The sequence below is a fragment of the Calonectris borealis genome, chromosome 4 (assembly GCF_964195595.1).
Source record: "Calonectris borealis chromosome 4, bCalBor7.hap1.2, whole genome shotgun sequence".
Lineage (NCBI taxonomy): Eukaryota > Metazoa > Chordata > Aves > Procellariiformes > Procellariidae > Calonectris > Calonectris borealis.
Window position 1 is genome coordinate 67,442,604 of NC_134315.1, and position 17,102 is coordinate 67,459,705.

Here is a 17,102-nt window from a genome sequence, read left to right on the forward strand (position 1 = left end):
GTGCAATTCTGATAAGATTGAAATAAATGGAAACAGCTGGGAAAACCTTTCCTTTGAACTGGATTATGTTGAAATTACATTTTAAATTAGCTGCATATATTTATTTTTCTTTAACTTAAGCAGTATGTAGATTTTGTCTATCCAGAACTAGATTATTGTAATATATTCATGTGAAACTAGAGGATAATGTAAAATTTGACTGTTGGAAGTTCACTCCTACTTTGATTTCCTGTTGCTTTCTAAATTGTTTGAAAGTTTAATTGCCTATAACTGCCTGCAATATTTAACCTGTTGAATTCCATGGAATTGCTTGGAGAGCACTCTAACATGTTTAAATAGGAGTTTCTTTCAAACTCCTATTATTCTTCATAATAATCACTAAGGTTCACGCTTCTCAGATCCCGCTTTAGTTTGCTACGCTTAGATATGCTTGAACTCTGTCTTCTCTCTTAGGTGTAGTTGTTGGCTTCAGGAATAATGTGCTTTGTTTACTATTAGTATGGCCTACAGACAGGGAGTTTAAAACATCACTGGCTAAATTTTAAAAAAACAAATTCTGATAGAATATTGTTTCTTGGGTGAGTCTATTAAGTGGATGTATATTGGCAGTTTGCTTAGTAGTAGAAATCAGAGAAGTTAATAACTTAAACTTTGCCTTTGCCTTAAGCATGGAAATAGGTTGGAATGTACTGGGAATGATTTGCCAGTACTGCATGAATAGTAAGTGACCTTTTCTTGACTTAATGATGCAATGAGCACTTTTTAGTTATATCCTGACAGGTAGGGGTCACAGTAGTTAAAATGTGTGAGCTAGTACTATGGCTTTATCTCCTTGCATCTTTCCATAATTCTTAGTCTAGGAGGATATTTTAAAAGTTTGCTCACTCCCCAGTTTGGAGATTAAATGTATGATGTGGGATTTTAAGATGTGTTACATTTAGTGTGAGAAAAACAGAAGGATATCTGGTATGTTATACTTTTATTAAAAGGGATTGACGTTTCTGTATATTAGATACAAATATCATCAAAGCGATAGAAATGACTTCTTAACTAAAACTTGTTTTATCTAGGCCTACCTTTGACTCACTGGAGAATACCCTCTGCAATTTGCAGCCACTGTATTTTGAAGTGTTCAACAAAAGCAGGCTATATCAGCTGCAGCTGCAAACTGAGAAAAGTAGTGTGAAAGAACCAGTGTTTTTTTGGTTTATATTACACAGCTGTTTTCTGGAAAGTAATTGTGAGCTTCACGGTTTTGAACAAAAAAAAACCCCAAACATTTATATGTAAAGAAATTGGGATGGGTGCTATACATTAGACTAAGAAGGTGTGTAGAGAGGTACAAGTGGATAGGTGTAGTAAAGCCATGATATTTTGGTGTGGGTTGATGTGAAGCATTGTTTCTTGGGACAATACACTTGGAGAAATCAACGTGACTTGTAGACTTTGCATAGAGGAATGGATAAAAGATAGGGTTAAAAAACACAGAACTGTGCTTAGAAATAGTTTGCCACACTGAAGTGGAGAGAGATGAACTTTCCTAAGGTCATCTTACTAAAACATAATTGTTGCCTACAATAAAGTTCTGGGGGAAAAAATGAGGATTTTTCTTCCCTGATTTTCTTTTTTTTTACAGTACAATACTTAATGGTTGTTCTATAGGCTTTTCAAATATTATAGGCTCTTACTAAGAATAATTCTGTTATGAAATGAAAATTACTTAAATGTGGTCAGGAATCCAGGACATGGTGTTGATGTGAGTTTAATGGAAAACATGTCCACTACAGCTAAAAATATTAGCCTTTAAAACTGTGTTGCTGAGAATTTGTATGATTAATGTATACATTTTTATGTTTAGGAAGGAGAGTGGATTGTCTAACGTAAATGTGAATCTTGGGGGTGTGATAGGGGAACAGGGCAGCTTCATTTCCATGAATGTACATTGCTGCAGATGTTCAAAACTAAGGGAACATAATATAGCTACAGAAGGAAGACTTTTCTGAAGAAAAAAGGCATCCTGTTGCTTCACCAGCACACTAGGACTTAAAAAAACACCACCATTTAAGGTGAGTTTTGTGCAGTGAGAGCACACCCTGTGGCTTGGCAGTCTAGTCAGAAGGATGATACCATGCTGACTTTATAACTAGAACTTTGAACAATATTCTCATGGGTGGTAAATGCAAAACAAAGTAATATCAACTGGCACTTAATTCTGTGAGCTCCCTGCTGATGGGGCTCTGCACTGAAATGGAACTCTTCCTGACAGGAAGTCAGCCACGAAGTGTGGAGACCTCTGAAAATAAAGTGTGCTTTAATTTGACACCCTGCTGTTTTACAGCTAGTCTGTTTAATTTGAGACTATGGAAAGAGGTTTAATGGAGGGGAAGGGTATGAGATTATGGAAAGTTCAATGAGTGGCAACGCTTGTCGCTGACTTTATACTTATTACAAATACTTGAACGCTTTTGTTCATGTTAGTAAACCAAATAACGTGTCTCTGTTTCCAAGCAAAACTGCTTAAGAAACTCATGATTTGGGGAGCAGTGCTGTTTACTCAAAGTTCTGGCAGGAGAAGCGTTGCATAGTGGTGCTGTTCAGTTTATTGTCTAACCTTTAGTTTTATACTCATCTATGTGTTTTTACGTATCTCTGCAACTAGGGAAACATCTGTCTGATCAAAGATGTTGATGACACGCTAATCTTTCAATAAATATTTTAAGATAACTTGTTTAAGTGCAAAAACTCATAATTCAGATTATGCAGAATCAATATGATATTGAGGTGCATGTCTGTAAGGTGTTAGATCCTAGTTCTGAGTCAAATTTGATTCAGAAGAATCAGCTGGATTTTCCAGGACCCTTTGAATATTTATGAAGACATTTATTTCTATTTCTACTTAAAACAGAAATGGTTATATTTTTCTTTTTGAAAAGTGAGTGCAGGGGAGGATTTGCAGTGAAAGGAGCAAAAAAATATTATTTGTCATGTTTATTGTAGCAACATATAGGGACAGATGGGAATAGAACCCTGTGTTGCTGGGTGTCGTGTAATAGTGGAATAATGGATACCTAGAATATTTTAGTCTAAAGGAAGACAACAGATGGAGGATGAGGAAAGGCATGTATTATGCAAGTGGAGTGTAATGGAAGAGACATGTTAGTTTTTCTGCCCTTTTTTTTTTTTTTTAAAATTTGATTTGATTTAGCTTCCTTTTCTCTAAATCTTTTCTTAAAAGATCTGCATTAGGATAGGATTACCCAAGGGAGAGATAAGGGACAGGTTTGGACATCTTATCTTTTGAGTGAAGAGGGTAGGATTGGTTTACATACTTTGATTTCATTCCATCATAGGTACGATGATAGCAGGAATCTTGTTCATTGTTTGCATGCATTCATTATGAGAGTTTAAACTGAAACTAAGCTACATTTGGGGAAAAGGGTAATATAAAGGGTAATTTTAGTTCCAAAATAGTATTCATTGTGTATATTGTTGAGCTTTTTATTAGGTAAATTTATTTAGTTGAAGCTTATCAGACATTGAGCAGGAAGGTTGCTGCTATTTGGTGGTAGTGATGATGAATGTTGCCATCAGTGGGATCAGTCCATCACTACTAGTGCAACTGTGCAGCAATGAGGATGCTGTGATTTTCTTGTCCTTATAATTAGTAGTCTACTTTCGAAGACAAGTTTTTCCATGCAGTGGTTTTACAAACACTCAAATTAAACAAAAAGGTGAACAAAAATTAAACGCAAGTTAAACGAAAAAGCACTGAAATCAAGAGGCAGTTGCCTTATACTCCTGCTATTCCTCAATTTGTTTTCCTTTCTCCATAAAAATTATGCTGGCACTGCAACTTGATTGTTTGGATCTCTTCGCTTTGTTCGTCTTATGTTGTCCCTTTTTCCTCACTTCTGTTTTTTCTGACTCATCTCTTTTGACTTATAGTTTCTTGCTTCCCATTGCTGCATATTTACGGAACTGCTTGGTACTCTGATTTCTCAATTAATGTTTAAGATTTCTCTTACTATTCTTCCTGAAGCTATTGTCTTTCATCTCAGCGTTGAAAATAGCCGATGGTTAAAGAACCTGAAGAGGAAACTGCAGTGGAAAAGGTTTGCTGCTAGATGAACTCAAACCTGACCCCTAATTTCGTTTCATGAGGAGTCATGGCAACAGCCTGCTAGTGGGAGAGAGAAAGGGAGAGGCTGCCCAGGCAAATTGCTTCCTCCATCAGAAACTGTGGACCTGAAATCAGTGAACCACTTACCACTTTTTCCCCATTCTACAGTTTGTTGCTGTACTGGGACTGTAGAGGAACTGGAGTTTGACATAGACTTAACTGTTTCATCTTAATGTGACATTGGTTCTAGGGGCAAAATTTTATTCATCAAGTCATGAGTTAGATCACTATAAAAGGCATGTAATAAATGTTTTTCATAGACATGTTCATACTTTTTTGAAGCTAGGTACAAAAACAAAATTTATGAGTTTTGATGATATGCAGCTTTTATGCTGTGATAGTTATTACTGGTAACATTTTATTTATGCAGACAGTGATATTTTCATAATTTTATATGAGCTTTCGGATTAAGTGATTTAAGTTTTCTTTTATTACTAAAATCCTATCTTAAGAATATTTGGTATCACCATAAATTATGATGACAGCAATTTGTGTTATGATTTTCTGACTGTATGTAATTGTTAAAGATTGTATGTGCTGTAACATTTTATGTAGTGTATCTCTCATAATACTGTATCTTTTATGATAGATTTGCGTAGTTTGTAGAGAAGACAACAGTTGGCACTTTGAGAGTGATCTCATAGCATAAAAGGCATTGTCTGACAAGCTGACAGTTTTTTATTTAGTATTTTACTGAACAATGTAGTACTTAAGTATGCAAACTACTCCAGCTCTATATATGTATAATTTATTTTCAGAATCTATAAAAACTTATGGTGACTTGAACTCAAACTTTTAAGTATTGAAATTAAACTCTCATTATAAGCTAGTTTTAGGTATTTACCACTAACAACATAATACCAGTTTATAGGAAGATCTGTTTACATGGAATATCCCAAATGGTTAAACAGCAGGGGAGTCTTCTGCTTTTAGTTTAAAAACTGCTGTTTCTGTATGGCTTATTTACTACTTCTTTAATTCTTAATGTAGTGTCCTGTGGAATTGAGCATGCAAAAGTCAGCGGAGTTCTGTTTTCTGCGTCTAAGGTTATTACTTGCTGTACAATAATAAAGGCACTATTTTATTGGGTTAGTTGTAATTAACTTCAGCACTAGGCATTGATATAAATCATTCCTAATCTGTTTTCTTTACATTTTCATTCTTTTAAACTGGTTTAACATAGCTTCTTTCTGTCGTCCTTTTACATAAGGACTAGGGTTGTAATTGCTTTTTTGAATTAGCCTGTCGGAAACTAATGTGCATGTTGATCCAAGAATTGATTAAGGAACACTAATGAATTTCATAGAGCACTTTTAAAAGATTTGTAATAAATACTGTGTAATAAATACTCTATAGCAGTGATCCGTTATACCATTAGAATTCAATACAGTGTTGTCATGCTGTGCAGCTGGAAAAATATTTCAGTATAAGAAACTTTGATTCTGTTTCATAGTTAGAATAGTAAACAATTTTGTGGTTATGAATAAAAAAATAGTGTCTCAACTCTTCCCCAGAGTATATTTTGTGAAAGTAGCTATTGTTATTATAATCTTTGTTTCTGTGTTTTATCAGAGGAAAAATACTGAAATGCTTTTCTTTTTCATTTTTTTCTGCTCAGTCTTGGTGTTTGATACCAACTGGGCCATGTGCCTTTTTGACTGATTTATCAATACACTAGTGTACTGCAGCATTTTCAGTTGTTCGTTAACAGCATAGGTTGAAATAAGAATGTTACGTGTCTTTTCAGTCAGTTTTGCAACACTGAACATGTTGTTTCTTGAATTTCTTGTCTTTTTCAGGGGTAGATAGTCACACACGCACAATCTCAGCCCACCTTTATAGTTCATTAGTTAGTTTCATATGAGTGTGTTTGGAATATTTTCCCACAACAATGTGCTTGGTGTTATACCTCCACTTGAGAAGCTATCTCATCTAGTTAATTTTTACACAACTTTCTCCTAGAAGACTCATTAAAATTTTTAATATAAAGACTTTAGTTGTGTACTGTCACTAGCTGATTTTTTGAGAAAAAGCAATGTCTTTTTAGTGGAATGCCAGCAGTAAATACTTTTTATTGTAGCTGAGTGTGTTTGATAGTTTAAAAGTCTTATAAAAATAATTAGCTCTTTTATATAGTTCTAATGGCAGCCTTGCAAGTTTCCCCTGGAGCAGTCTCTAATGAACAGGCCTTGATTTTTCCAGTTGGGCTTTTAGAATCCCTGAGGACTTGACTTCAGACCTTGAAGGGCAGCAGCTGCCATTTGTCTTAAGACTGGAGTTGCCAAACAGACAGACCATGTACTAATAGGACACATTTGTACAGCCTGAGTATGTGGAACTCCGATAGAGGCCTAATGATGATCATCTGTTGAGAGCCTGTAGCTGGCTGGGGTTAGAGTAACTTTTATCACCCTTATTGAAATCAAAACCCCTGTATTGATTAGCGAGATAGCTTGACTTGTTACATAGATGCCACGTTAAAGCTTTCATAGACAAGCCATTGTTTAGTGTGGAATAGTATCCATTGTTTAAATTTCAATAAATTCAAGCCTGTTTGATAAGTTTTCCCCCTGACAAGATGTTCTGAATTTTTGGGATAGTAGTAAATATTTTTGCAAGTTCTCTCTTTTCTCTGTGTCAAGATTCAGTAACAGTGATGTTCTTCTGTAGAGAAAGGACCATGAATATAATTATTGAAATTATTTTTTTTCTCAGTCAATTTCTGATAATTCTTCCATTATTGATTTAATGTTTTTTAAATTTTATTTGAGCATCCAGGTATGACTGTATATATACTGAACAACATTGTCTCCAAATGTGTTTTTGTGTCTACTCTTACATTAAAATGTGTCACATCCTTGCAAAATTTTTGTTTCATACACTACTTAGCATGTGCTAATTCTGATATTAAATTGCTACATAGAGTTTCTAGACATGATTTCCCATAATTCCATGTTGGTTTTAATTTTTTTCAATGGAGCTTTGTAGATTAAAATAATTTAAGCATGCTTCAACTCTTTAAAAGTAATTTATGTTTGCAGATATTCTGCTTAACATGCAGTCTAACTTTTTTTTTAATTATGAAGAACCCAGCTGAGATATAATCTACTTTTCACTATATGTTCTTTATTGCTGAGTTCATTCAACTCTGTAGTGGATGTGGTGCTGAGAGAGTGCTGACACCAAGTGCAAACACTGCTGAAAAGTTCTTGATAGTTTACTTTAGGCACTTAAAGATTAGTATATCTCTCTATGAACAAGTTTTTCATGCAGATTTGACCTTTACTCTAGGATATAATATGTCTCTTAGTCATATGTTAACACATTTTCCCACCCTGCTCCTTAGTGCTCCATTCATAGTTGTCAGTACCAAAATCATCCTTCTCCTTTGTTTCATAACCAAAATAAATTATTAAAACTCCACCAGCTTTATGGGAAGGATGGATTAGCAAAGAATTTGCTCTTTTTTGCTTGTTTATGAGTGTGTATTTCAACTGTTAGATATAATTCTTAATTGTGGAATATGTTGACCTTGCTAGAAGGATTTTTTTTTTAGTTTCTGGGAAAAATGAATTATTAAGGAGTATACATGTGTATGTATATACGAATGAAAGTAGTAGTGCGGTTTGCTACAGTTGAAAATAGAGCAGTTTTCATCTATTGGAAATGTTTTAAATATTCTGTTAAAGATCCATGTTTAATTGTTTAGCCATCAGACCAGTTGATGGATTGGTCTTGCAAATGTTTTTATATAGCTTGAAGAATAGATATTTTGGGTTAATTGTTTAAAATATGATTATATTTCTTTCCTAGAAGTGTACAGGTGAGGAGGGATATGTCCATTTACTGCCTACAGGCAAGCACGTCAAATTACAAACCAACAAAAATGTTTATCAACAAAATTTTCTTGTTTGAGTGATTAGAGCTTAGGAACGGCTATATTGGGTTAGATAAAGGCTCCACCTTGCTTATTGTTGTATCTCCAACTATAGACACAAAGAGATGCTCAAGAAGAATAAAATGGGAAAAGTGTGTATGAGACTTTTCCACTCTCCAGTTATTTTCAGCTTGGGGTGTTTTCTGAATTGGATGTAGTTTCTGTGTATTTAGTCAATATCAACGCATTTTCCTTCTGGGTACTTGTGCAGTCTCCTTTTGATCCTATTGAACTTTTAGTCACTACAACATCCTTTGGCGATAGATTCCACTGATCTGTAGTGCACTGTGTAAAGAACCACCTGCATTTCTGTGTTTTGAAGCTGGCTCCTTGTAGAAAAATCTTTTAGGCAGGCCTGTTTGGGTAAATAAGAAGCTCCTGAAGTATTAGATCTGAATGAGGATCTTCAGAATGAGTAGAGAGCCAACAATAAAAGGAAGAAAATGACTGATCAATAGAGTTGACACTGGAAAATTCAAGTGCAATGCAGAATTTTTAAAGAACTTCTCCACTTATCTGATGATGCCATATGATTAGAGACATACCTTATTTTTAAGAAAGGAAATAGGAAGATCAAGTAGTATAAAAGTCTTTTCAATGCATTTAAAGACTGGGATAATTGCACATGCATATGTAGCTGAAATGAAATAAAATGGGACATAGAATTACTAAAGATTGTTTTGCTAGACTAATCTCATTGTCGGTTATGGTCTAATGCATGTTGTGGTGTTTGGCCAAAATGTATTTTCTAGTCAAAGGAAATGTAGTAATTCATATGAGTTTTATGGTACTGTCATATGACTGATCATTAGTTAGAATTAATTAAAAAAAACACTGTAAAATAGATTAAAAAAACCCAACCGGACTCAAATGGGACAACAGTAGGTCATGATATAAACCTTGAGGGAGATTATTAGTTTCTGAGAGGAGGGGTTTAAGACCAGTACTGTTTAATGTTTTCATTTAATGATCCTTGTGCACTCAGTAACAATGTGTTAATGAAACTTGTGATGATATAAAATTGGTGCTATAGAAGACTGGGATATAGTTTTGCTTATGGCAGAGTTGTGCTGTAGCTACAGGAAATATAATACGTCATTCCATACAGAATTATAATTCAGATGAGGTTTGAAGCACCATTTCAGGAAAGGATATAGTACTTGCATTTTATGTGTAGTGCTTTATCTTGTGTTTATAGATTCCATTAAGGAAGTAGGCGAAACAATAATGATCTAGGAAATTTCCACATCAGACGTAGTATTTGAATAAAATGTGATTTCTTATTTGTCTCCTTGTAGCAGCTGTTTTTCATTGTAGCTATTTGTGATAGTGTTTAGTGCTTCTAGGTTTTTTTCCTGCTTCACTATTGAGTGTACAGTGACCTAAAGCATTAAAAGTAGATTATGTCTCTCCGTTACTAAACATTTATAGCTGTAGGAAATGATGGTCAATTAAGTACAGCTTAGAACAGGTATGAAATTATTGACTTTGTTGATCTTCCCTTACAGTCCTTCCTTAGAAAAGTGCTGGAATGTGTTTTGTAGTTATTTAGTTGCATTAGTGGTTGAGTTTGAGGCTTTTAACGTGTTTTTTCCCTAATACCTTTGGGAGATGGATAACTAAGATGTTGATATAATAATGCAATATGCATACTGAGTGTAATTGTTTGAGAGAGAACATATACTGTGGGGAAATATTGAATGGATCATGAAAGATGATGACCATTAGTCTTTTCTTTCAGCTATTAAAATTAGCTTTAGGGTGTGTTCAGCAGTGATTTATGAAATTGTTTAGACTAACGCCTTCTTTGATGATGTCTGATATAGAGAAAAATGCTGAAAAGTATCATGATAAATGCACTTTCTTTTCACTTCTGGCAACCTCCATCTTCACCAATTAAATTTTCAAGTATTGTAGTGAGCTCTCTTAAAGAGCAGAGCAACAGATGGACAGTGTCATAAATGGAAAAATTTAATTTGCTTTTCTTGAGTTTTCACACATTTAAACTTACAGATAATAGTTTCAATTATCATCATACGAAGCTAAATATTTAGAATTTGATACTACTTTTAAAAAATCTTATGAGGATTAGTTGCATATGCTATTTTGTTTAGAATATTAGCAGCTAAAAGGCTTTTTTTTCTTAATAAGAATAAATGCTTCTTAAAGCTATTTCAGACAGCTTACAGACTAACTTGAAGCCATGTAATGGTGGCCATAAGAAGGTTGTAGGGGAGAAGTGGGGGAAGGATGGTGGGAGCAATGCTAGTAAGATATATGTAGCAATAAGGACCGATGATGCTACTTGATGTAGCCTCAAAAAAAACCCCAAACACCCCAAAACCCAAAAAACCCCATATGTGATAATACGTAAATGGAACTTAGCTGGCACTTAGAATGTTGCTTGCGTATTAATGCATATAAACTAGTTATATAAAAAGTAATGAAATACATTTATAATTCATGATGAATAATACATTACTAATTCCAATTATTCTACTCTTAATTCTGACTACTTGAAAATTGTAATACATTGTTGCAACTAAAAAATGATAAAAGAATATGTTGGGCCTGGAACATGTCAAGCCTTGAGAGATCAGAGTTGTCATCTCCTCCCTGCACTTGGAATCTGGAAATCTTTTTTTTTTTTTTTTTGGGCGGGGGGCAGGACAGGGACGCAGGATTTAAATTGTGAAGAAACAACGTTGTTATACTGGCTTTTGTGTATGTCTGATCAAACCTTCATGTCACTGACTGAGAGGTAATCCTGCAACACAGCAGAAAAAAATGTACTCTGTTGACACTGGGTATTAAAAACTCCTACATTCAGAAACCTGAAATTTGTTTAAGAGATATTTGCAATTTTGCACTTTTTGCCTGTTTTGGAGCTGATGAGATTTTTGAAAAGAACCACAGTGATAGAAATACTGATGTGAATGATCATTAGGATTATTATTTCATACAACAAAGACCAAAAAATCAAGGAAGCTGATGTGGAAGAGCATATGAAACTTAAGCATCTGTCTGCTGCAGAATCATTCTTTTGTATTAGTTTAGAAGAGTTGTAGAGTTTAAACCAAGAGTTGTATTTGGCCTGTTCCATCCAAATGCCTCTACATTTCCCCAAAAATTCAAGGTTCATACATTTACTACCCTGATTTTTAGCTCTGTCAACTTGTTCCTATTGAGTCTAGGATTAAGAATGTTCTTTGTGTTTTTGATAACCAATCCTGTTTCCTCCTCAGCATTCAAGTGGGGGAAGCAAGTCCCAGTGATAGGTCATCTGGGTTGGTTGCTTTCCAATGTGTCTCCTCTGGGGGCCAGGCAAAACCCGCCTACATATTTAAGAGGTGTAGAATTTTGCTGTAATTCAGGGTTCAGTTGCACGTAAGAAATGTGCAGTGCGTGTGTGTCTGCTGTTACCATCATTTCAGTGTGCTAAAAATTCAGAGTGTTAAAAATGTGTTAAAAATTTTTGAAACATACTGGGTGTTAATGATGCAGTATTTGGATCATTAGCAGATTTTTTTTGAGTAGAGATGTCTATGTGATGCTGAGGTGAGGATTATTATGGGCATAGATGTTAAATAGACTTCAAGCTATAAGAGAAACTTGTGTCTAAAGAATGAGCCTTACATTAATGTGAAACTGTTTCTAGCATTATCAAGGTTCAATAAGGCAAAAAGCATCAGTGAACCAGAGTAAGTTCAGAATTATTGCATAACATAGCAAAAGAAAATTATGCAGTCGTTTGTGGGATGTTTTTATATTTTCTTCTCCCCTCCACAGAGTATGACTTTGAGTAAATAACACCGTTCTGTTTCTTCGTGCTGTCAGTGTCTCCTTCCTGATTAGCACACAATTAATGCTTTATATGTTTGCTGATGGTGGTATAAGTTGCTAAAATTGAAAAGTGCGTGACTTTGTAGAAAATGTTTTTTCTTAGTTTTGTTTTTATACATAGAGTTTTCTCTTGTTTTTTCCCAGGAGTGGCAGAACTCTATACAAAAGAATGCTGGCCTTGCCTTTATTGAGCTTGTCAATGAAGGAAGGTAAGTCACAATATTGGATAGCATCTCTGCCTTAGCCTTCAAGAAGTTGTGTGGCTTGAAACTTTTTTTGAAGAATTTTTCTTCTGCCTCTTTTTGTGTCATTTTCTTTGAGTTTTACAAGCATGATTTCACATTCTTTAATACTTCGGTTCAGTTCTAATACTGAATATGGGATTTTGCAGAATTTGCTCTTTAGTTTCATTAAATATTTCACTTATCGGTGTGTCATGGATTTTCCTTCTTCCTGTCCTTGTGCACTGGTTAATGTTGAAACTATAATTTGTATTCAGCTGATCTCTTGAGGGAGGGAATTGATATTTGGAAGTCATTATAGCTAGGAATTGTAAGATAAGCCTCTGTCTCAAAAATTAGATTCCAGTTTGGTCATTTATTTCCTATCTACCTCATAAAATAGAAGAAAAAGAGTGTCCCTTTAAGATTTAAAAAAAAAAAAAAATCTGTTCGTATTACCAATTAGTTTAATGTACTATCCGTAACTATATAGGTATATTACTGGGACTTATAGAAAATGACAGAGCAGGTGATAAGGCCGTGCTCTTTGACTTGTAGTGACTATTCAGAACCATCAGTATTTTCTTCATTAGGAATTGATTGTTGAGGCAGACTAAAACAGTATTTACTTTTTCTAAAGGATCTTTTTTTTTTAAGATGTCTTAATGAGTTAGCTAAGGAGTATTATAAGAAACACCATTTATCTAGACCTCAATTCTGTTAGTGAGTAACTTGAGCTAGTAAGAATCCCCATAGAAAATACATTTTACAGGATTAGGAGGACAGCTACTGAATTAAAAACAAAAGAATTTATCACATGATTTAAAATGCTATATCAATATCTTTTTATCATTGTAGGAATAGGGGAAGTGGCTATTTGAGATTTTTTCTTTTAAAATGTGTAGATGTTCTCAAGATACATAAAAATAATGACCATTTTAATGGTTGCATTTCAGTTTATGGTGAGGGAAACACCATTCTGAGGCAGAAAAAACATTTTGCTACTAGTCTTGATCCCAAGGGCCAAGGTAAAGTAACAAGGGTGTTCAGTTACAGCGTTAAGATCTAGCCTGTAGTTGTTTCCTATTATGTGAGGCTGACCTGTCTTGACCTTACTTATAAAGTGCTTGCTATAAATTTGGCCCTTGATTAATGTTTTATTAGCATAGATAACGTAGAGATCCCACACACATGTAAACCACAATGTAAGGTTCATCTGTGTAAGATGATTATCATGAACAAATCAGTTGCTGGGACTGAGTTGTAAGTAGCAGTTACCTAGTAGTTATTCAGCTTGTCCAGGTCAAGCTTTCAGAGAGCATTCTATCAGTAAACTGTTTGGAATTGACTATTTTCTTTTAAAAACCTGCAGTGCCCATCACAGACAGATGGAATCACTCCCCCACCTCCATAAACAACATCAATAACTTATAGTCTAGCCTTAGCAGAGTGGTTGTCTCGGGGACAAATGATCCCTTGAAGACTGAAAAGTGTGGTTTAGGTTAGCAGAAAATATCTAAGTAATTGTTACTTCATTTCATTTCTGACTCCTAGCAGAGTTGTTTTTTTAAAAAGTGGGAACATAACTTTCATTATGGGGAAGAGGAGAGGCTCTTAAAAATGGCTCCTTTTATCTATCTCCATTTTCCTCCATTGCTGTTTATAGGAGCCTTTAAAGTTATTGCTGAATTGGTCATTGTGGTGCTTTGTGGCTTTTCAGCATTCACTAAAATGAAACTATTATCTCTCATATGACATGAACTATATTCCAGAACTACTCTTTTCTTCTCTTTATACAGGTTGCACATTATTTTTCTTGCACATATACTAACACATATACTAAAACATTTCAGGCCTTGTATTTTATTGTATTTGTTATTGTTTATGTATTTTTGCCATAACATTATAATCCTCAAAACTCCAAAAGCTGAAATCTTTTAATTAAAACTTAAAAATGAGAATAGCTGAATGATACTGATTTAAACTTTAACTGAAAAATTGTACAATAAAAGTTGAATTTTTAAATTGTTTCTATAAGTACTCAAGAAAAAAAGACAAGGTAGTTGTACAAAGGACAGAACAGATTTCAGCAAGTAAGGAAGGATGTCTGTGGGGTACCATGACATGTGGGGTGTTAGAATAAATAAAATAAAATTAAGGACTGGAAGAACTGCCTAGAATTTGTGGAATCACAGAATTGCGGTTGTCTGCCACCTTGATGGAGAAAGTCTTGGTCATCCTATAACCTTTGTAAACCAGGTTTTTATTCCCAATGTTTATTACTAATTTTTTGGACTAACGATACCAGAGGATACTCCAGTTTGAAATGTGTTCTGCTGTTTTTGTTCATCAGGCAAATAAGACAACTGAAAAATCTTTCTGGAAGAGAGAGAGGTCTAGAAGAAGAGATCTAAATCTCTTCTTATACTTGCTTTCAAATGTATTTTTTGCTTTTATGTGAAAGGTATGAATGTACCTCTTTCTTGCAGCAGTTGAAAGTTTTATGTTTAGGCTTGCCATATTTTGGCTAGGATTCCCTGGACAGAAATATGTGCAGAAAGTTTGCCTTTGGGACTCATAAGATCTACAGTGTGTGTGCTGCATTCAGAATGTGTTGGTCTGAATTTCATCATGTTCACAAGTAACTGATGTGTTACATATATAGTTGCTCCCAGGCTTTCCAGATATATCAGGTCCACTGCACATGTATAGCAGAATTGATTTGTTTGTGCCTGGTGAAATTTTGAATCTTGAACTGGAAAAAATCTCTAAACAGGAGACTAGTATGTAAAAATAACGAACTGTAAACCTACCTAAAACTGAAATACACAACTGAAGTCTTTTGAAGGCCAGGTTACAAGCATAGTAAAAAAAACCAAACCAAAACAAAACCCCCAAAACCCCAAAAAAACCCAAATCAAAACAAAAAAAAACCAAAACCCAAAACAAAACCAAACCAAACAAACAAAAAGCCACAACCCCAAAAAAAACCCCAACTGTGTAGAAAACCAGGAAGGTACAGAATGTAAGTGAAAAGCTAAAGGAGCAGGTTATTGGAAAATAACCTCTTTCTGTGCATGAAAAGAAATGTCAATTTCAGTACATTGCTACATTGAACATTAATCTGTTTTTAATAAAAATGAATAAGTATTGTTCACTATTATTGTAATGTCTGGGAACACTATTATTGCTCTTTGAAACCTTGTTAAAAAGGTGCCTGTACCCACTGCTTCTCTATGTACTGAGCCATCTGTGCAGCAGAAGTATAGATTGTGAAATGTTTTTCTTAGCCTGCTGAACTTCTGTCAGTCTAGATTTTAGTCTTTGCGCTTGCCTTTCACCTTTGGGTCCTCCCTTTAGGGAGAGTCTGTTTTGGAGCCTCAACCCGAGAGCTTACTGATGAAGGAATTTGTTCACCAGAACCATCCTTTAGGTGTGATTTGGTTCACTGTCATAGCCGGTCCTCTCCTTTGGAGACTTCCAAGGTGTCCAGACAGATTCCTTTTTTTCACCCTGAAACTCATTATGTTTCCTCTGATGCAGGAGATGGTCAAGCTATTATTTCTGAACTAAAAAAAAAAGCAGCTTTGTTTTACTTCCTTGCATGTACAAATGTCTCTTTTGTTAGACTCTTACTTCCTCTACTTGACCAGTTAGCAAACAACTCCTTTGCTCTGTGAAGGTTAAAACTCTCTCCTGTCGCTTTGATTCATTAGCACACTTTAGTGTGAAACATCTCTTATGCTAGCCCTTGTTTTCTGTATCAGTCAGTGCACTAACAAACGTACTCGAGCTTGAGACTAGGCATGACAGTTATTATCCCCTTTGGGGTGATAATGGGTTTGACGTGGCAGGAGTTGAGGGATCAGTCTCCTAAGCATGCTGCAGCAATTATTCTTTCCGATTTTCAGTTGAAGAGATTCTTGAAGATGCTTAATTTTAATTTTCTCAAGCATAGTTTTCTTGGTCATCCAAAGAATTAAGTGCTGTGTTCCATACATATATTTTTATACATCTGTAAATGAATGTTCAGACAGCAGTTGCTTTAAAAAACTATCACATAAAGTTTGGTTGAAAGATAACCTCATTAAACTAGCAGAATACATGTATAATTTCCTCTCCTTTGCCTTTGCCCTTTCAAATCCTTAACCAAAACAAACAAACCAAAACTTAAGGATTTGCAAATGTATCCAGGAGAAGCAGAACTAATGAAGTTGATTTTTCTGTAGCTTTTTCTCATTGCTCTCATAGATTCTCTGTTGTCTAATGAGGAATGAAATCTAATCAAAATTCTCCTGCCATATCAGAGGATGCTCCTTCTGTATTGGATTTTCTCTTATGGCTTTCAGTGCAGTTGAAAACAGCTTTTTTTTTTTTTTTAAGGATGCTTGCAAGGGTTTTTGTCCTCTGTTGGATATAAAACTTGCATAAAATTAATATTTTTGAGAAACTCTAGCCTTCTGTTAAATAGATTTGTTGGACTTACCCAATGAATTCAAAAGTTACTGGGAGAAGGAGGAAGGCAGACATCATGCAAATCTAATATCTTTAGCAAGTAAAAATTTCACCCACCAACCAAAAAAAGGCCCAAAGTTCTCCAGAAATAACCAGATGTAACTGGTATTATTTTCCCAATACATAACATCCAGTGGTATAAAATCTGGAATGCTGTAATCATCTGTATTTCTACAGCTTTTTTTTTTTTTTAGAAGGAACTGTACTAAGAAAATTTCAACATGTCACCTGCTGTTCCTTTTCTTAAATTGTATATATTACTTTTGACTGGTCATAGATGCAAATATTTTTTAATATTGAAATAGTTGGCAATCAAACTAGTTGGCCAATTACTTGCACACTTTCCTAATGGAAAATAGGGGACAGATGTAGGCTGCCCCATTCAATTGTCCTTCACTGGCAATAG

The 17,102-nt window shown here is 34.7% G+C and overlaps 1 protein-coding gene across 2 annotated transcripts in view; it reads left to right on the forward strand.

The window, feature by feature from the left end:
- The window catches only part of LRBA (LPS responsive beige-like anchor protein), a 420,317-nt gene that overhangs the window by 120,628 nt on the left and 282,587 nt on the right, over positions 1-17,102 (forward strand). For both annotated transcript variants that reach the window (XM_075149993.1, XM_075149994.1), the window contains one exon: positions 12,105-12,169. In XM_075149993.1, coding sequence (XP_075006094.1) covers positions 12,105-12,169 — 65 coding nt within the window. The remainder of the gene's footprint in view (positions 1-12,104; positions 12,170-17,102) is intronic.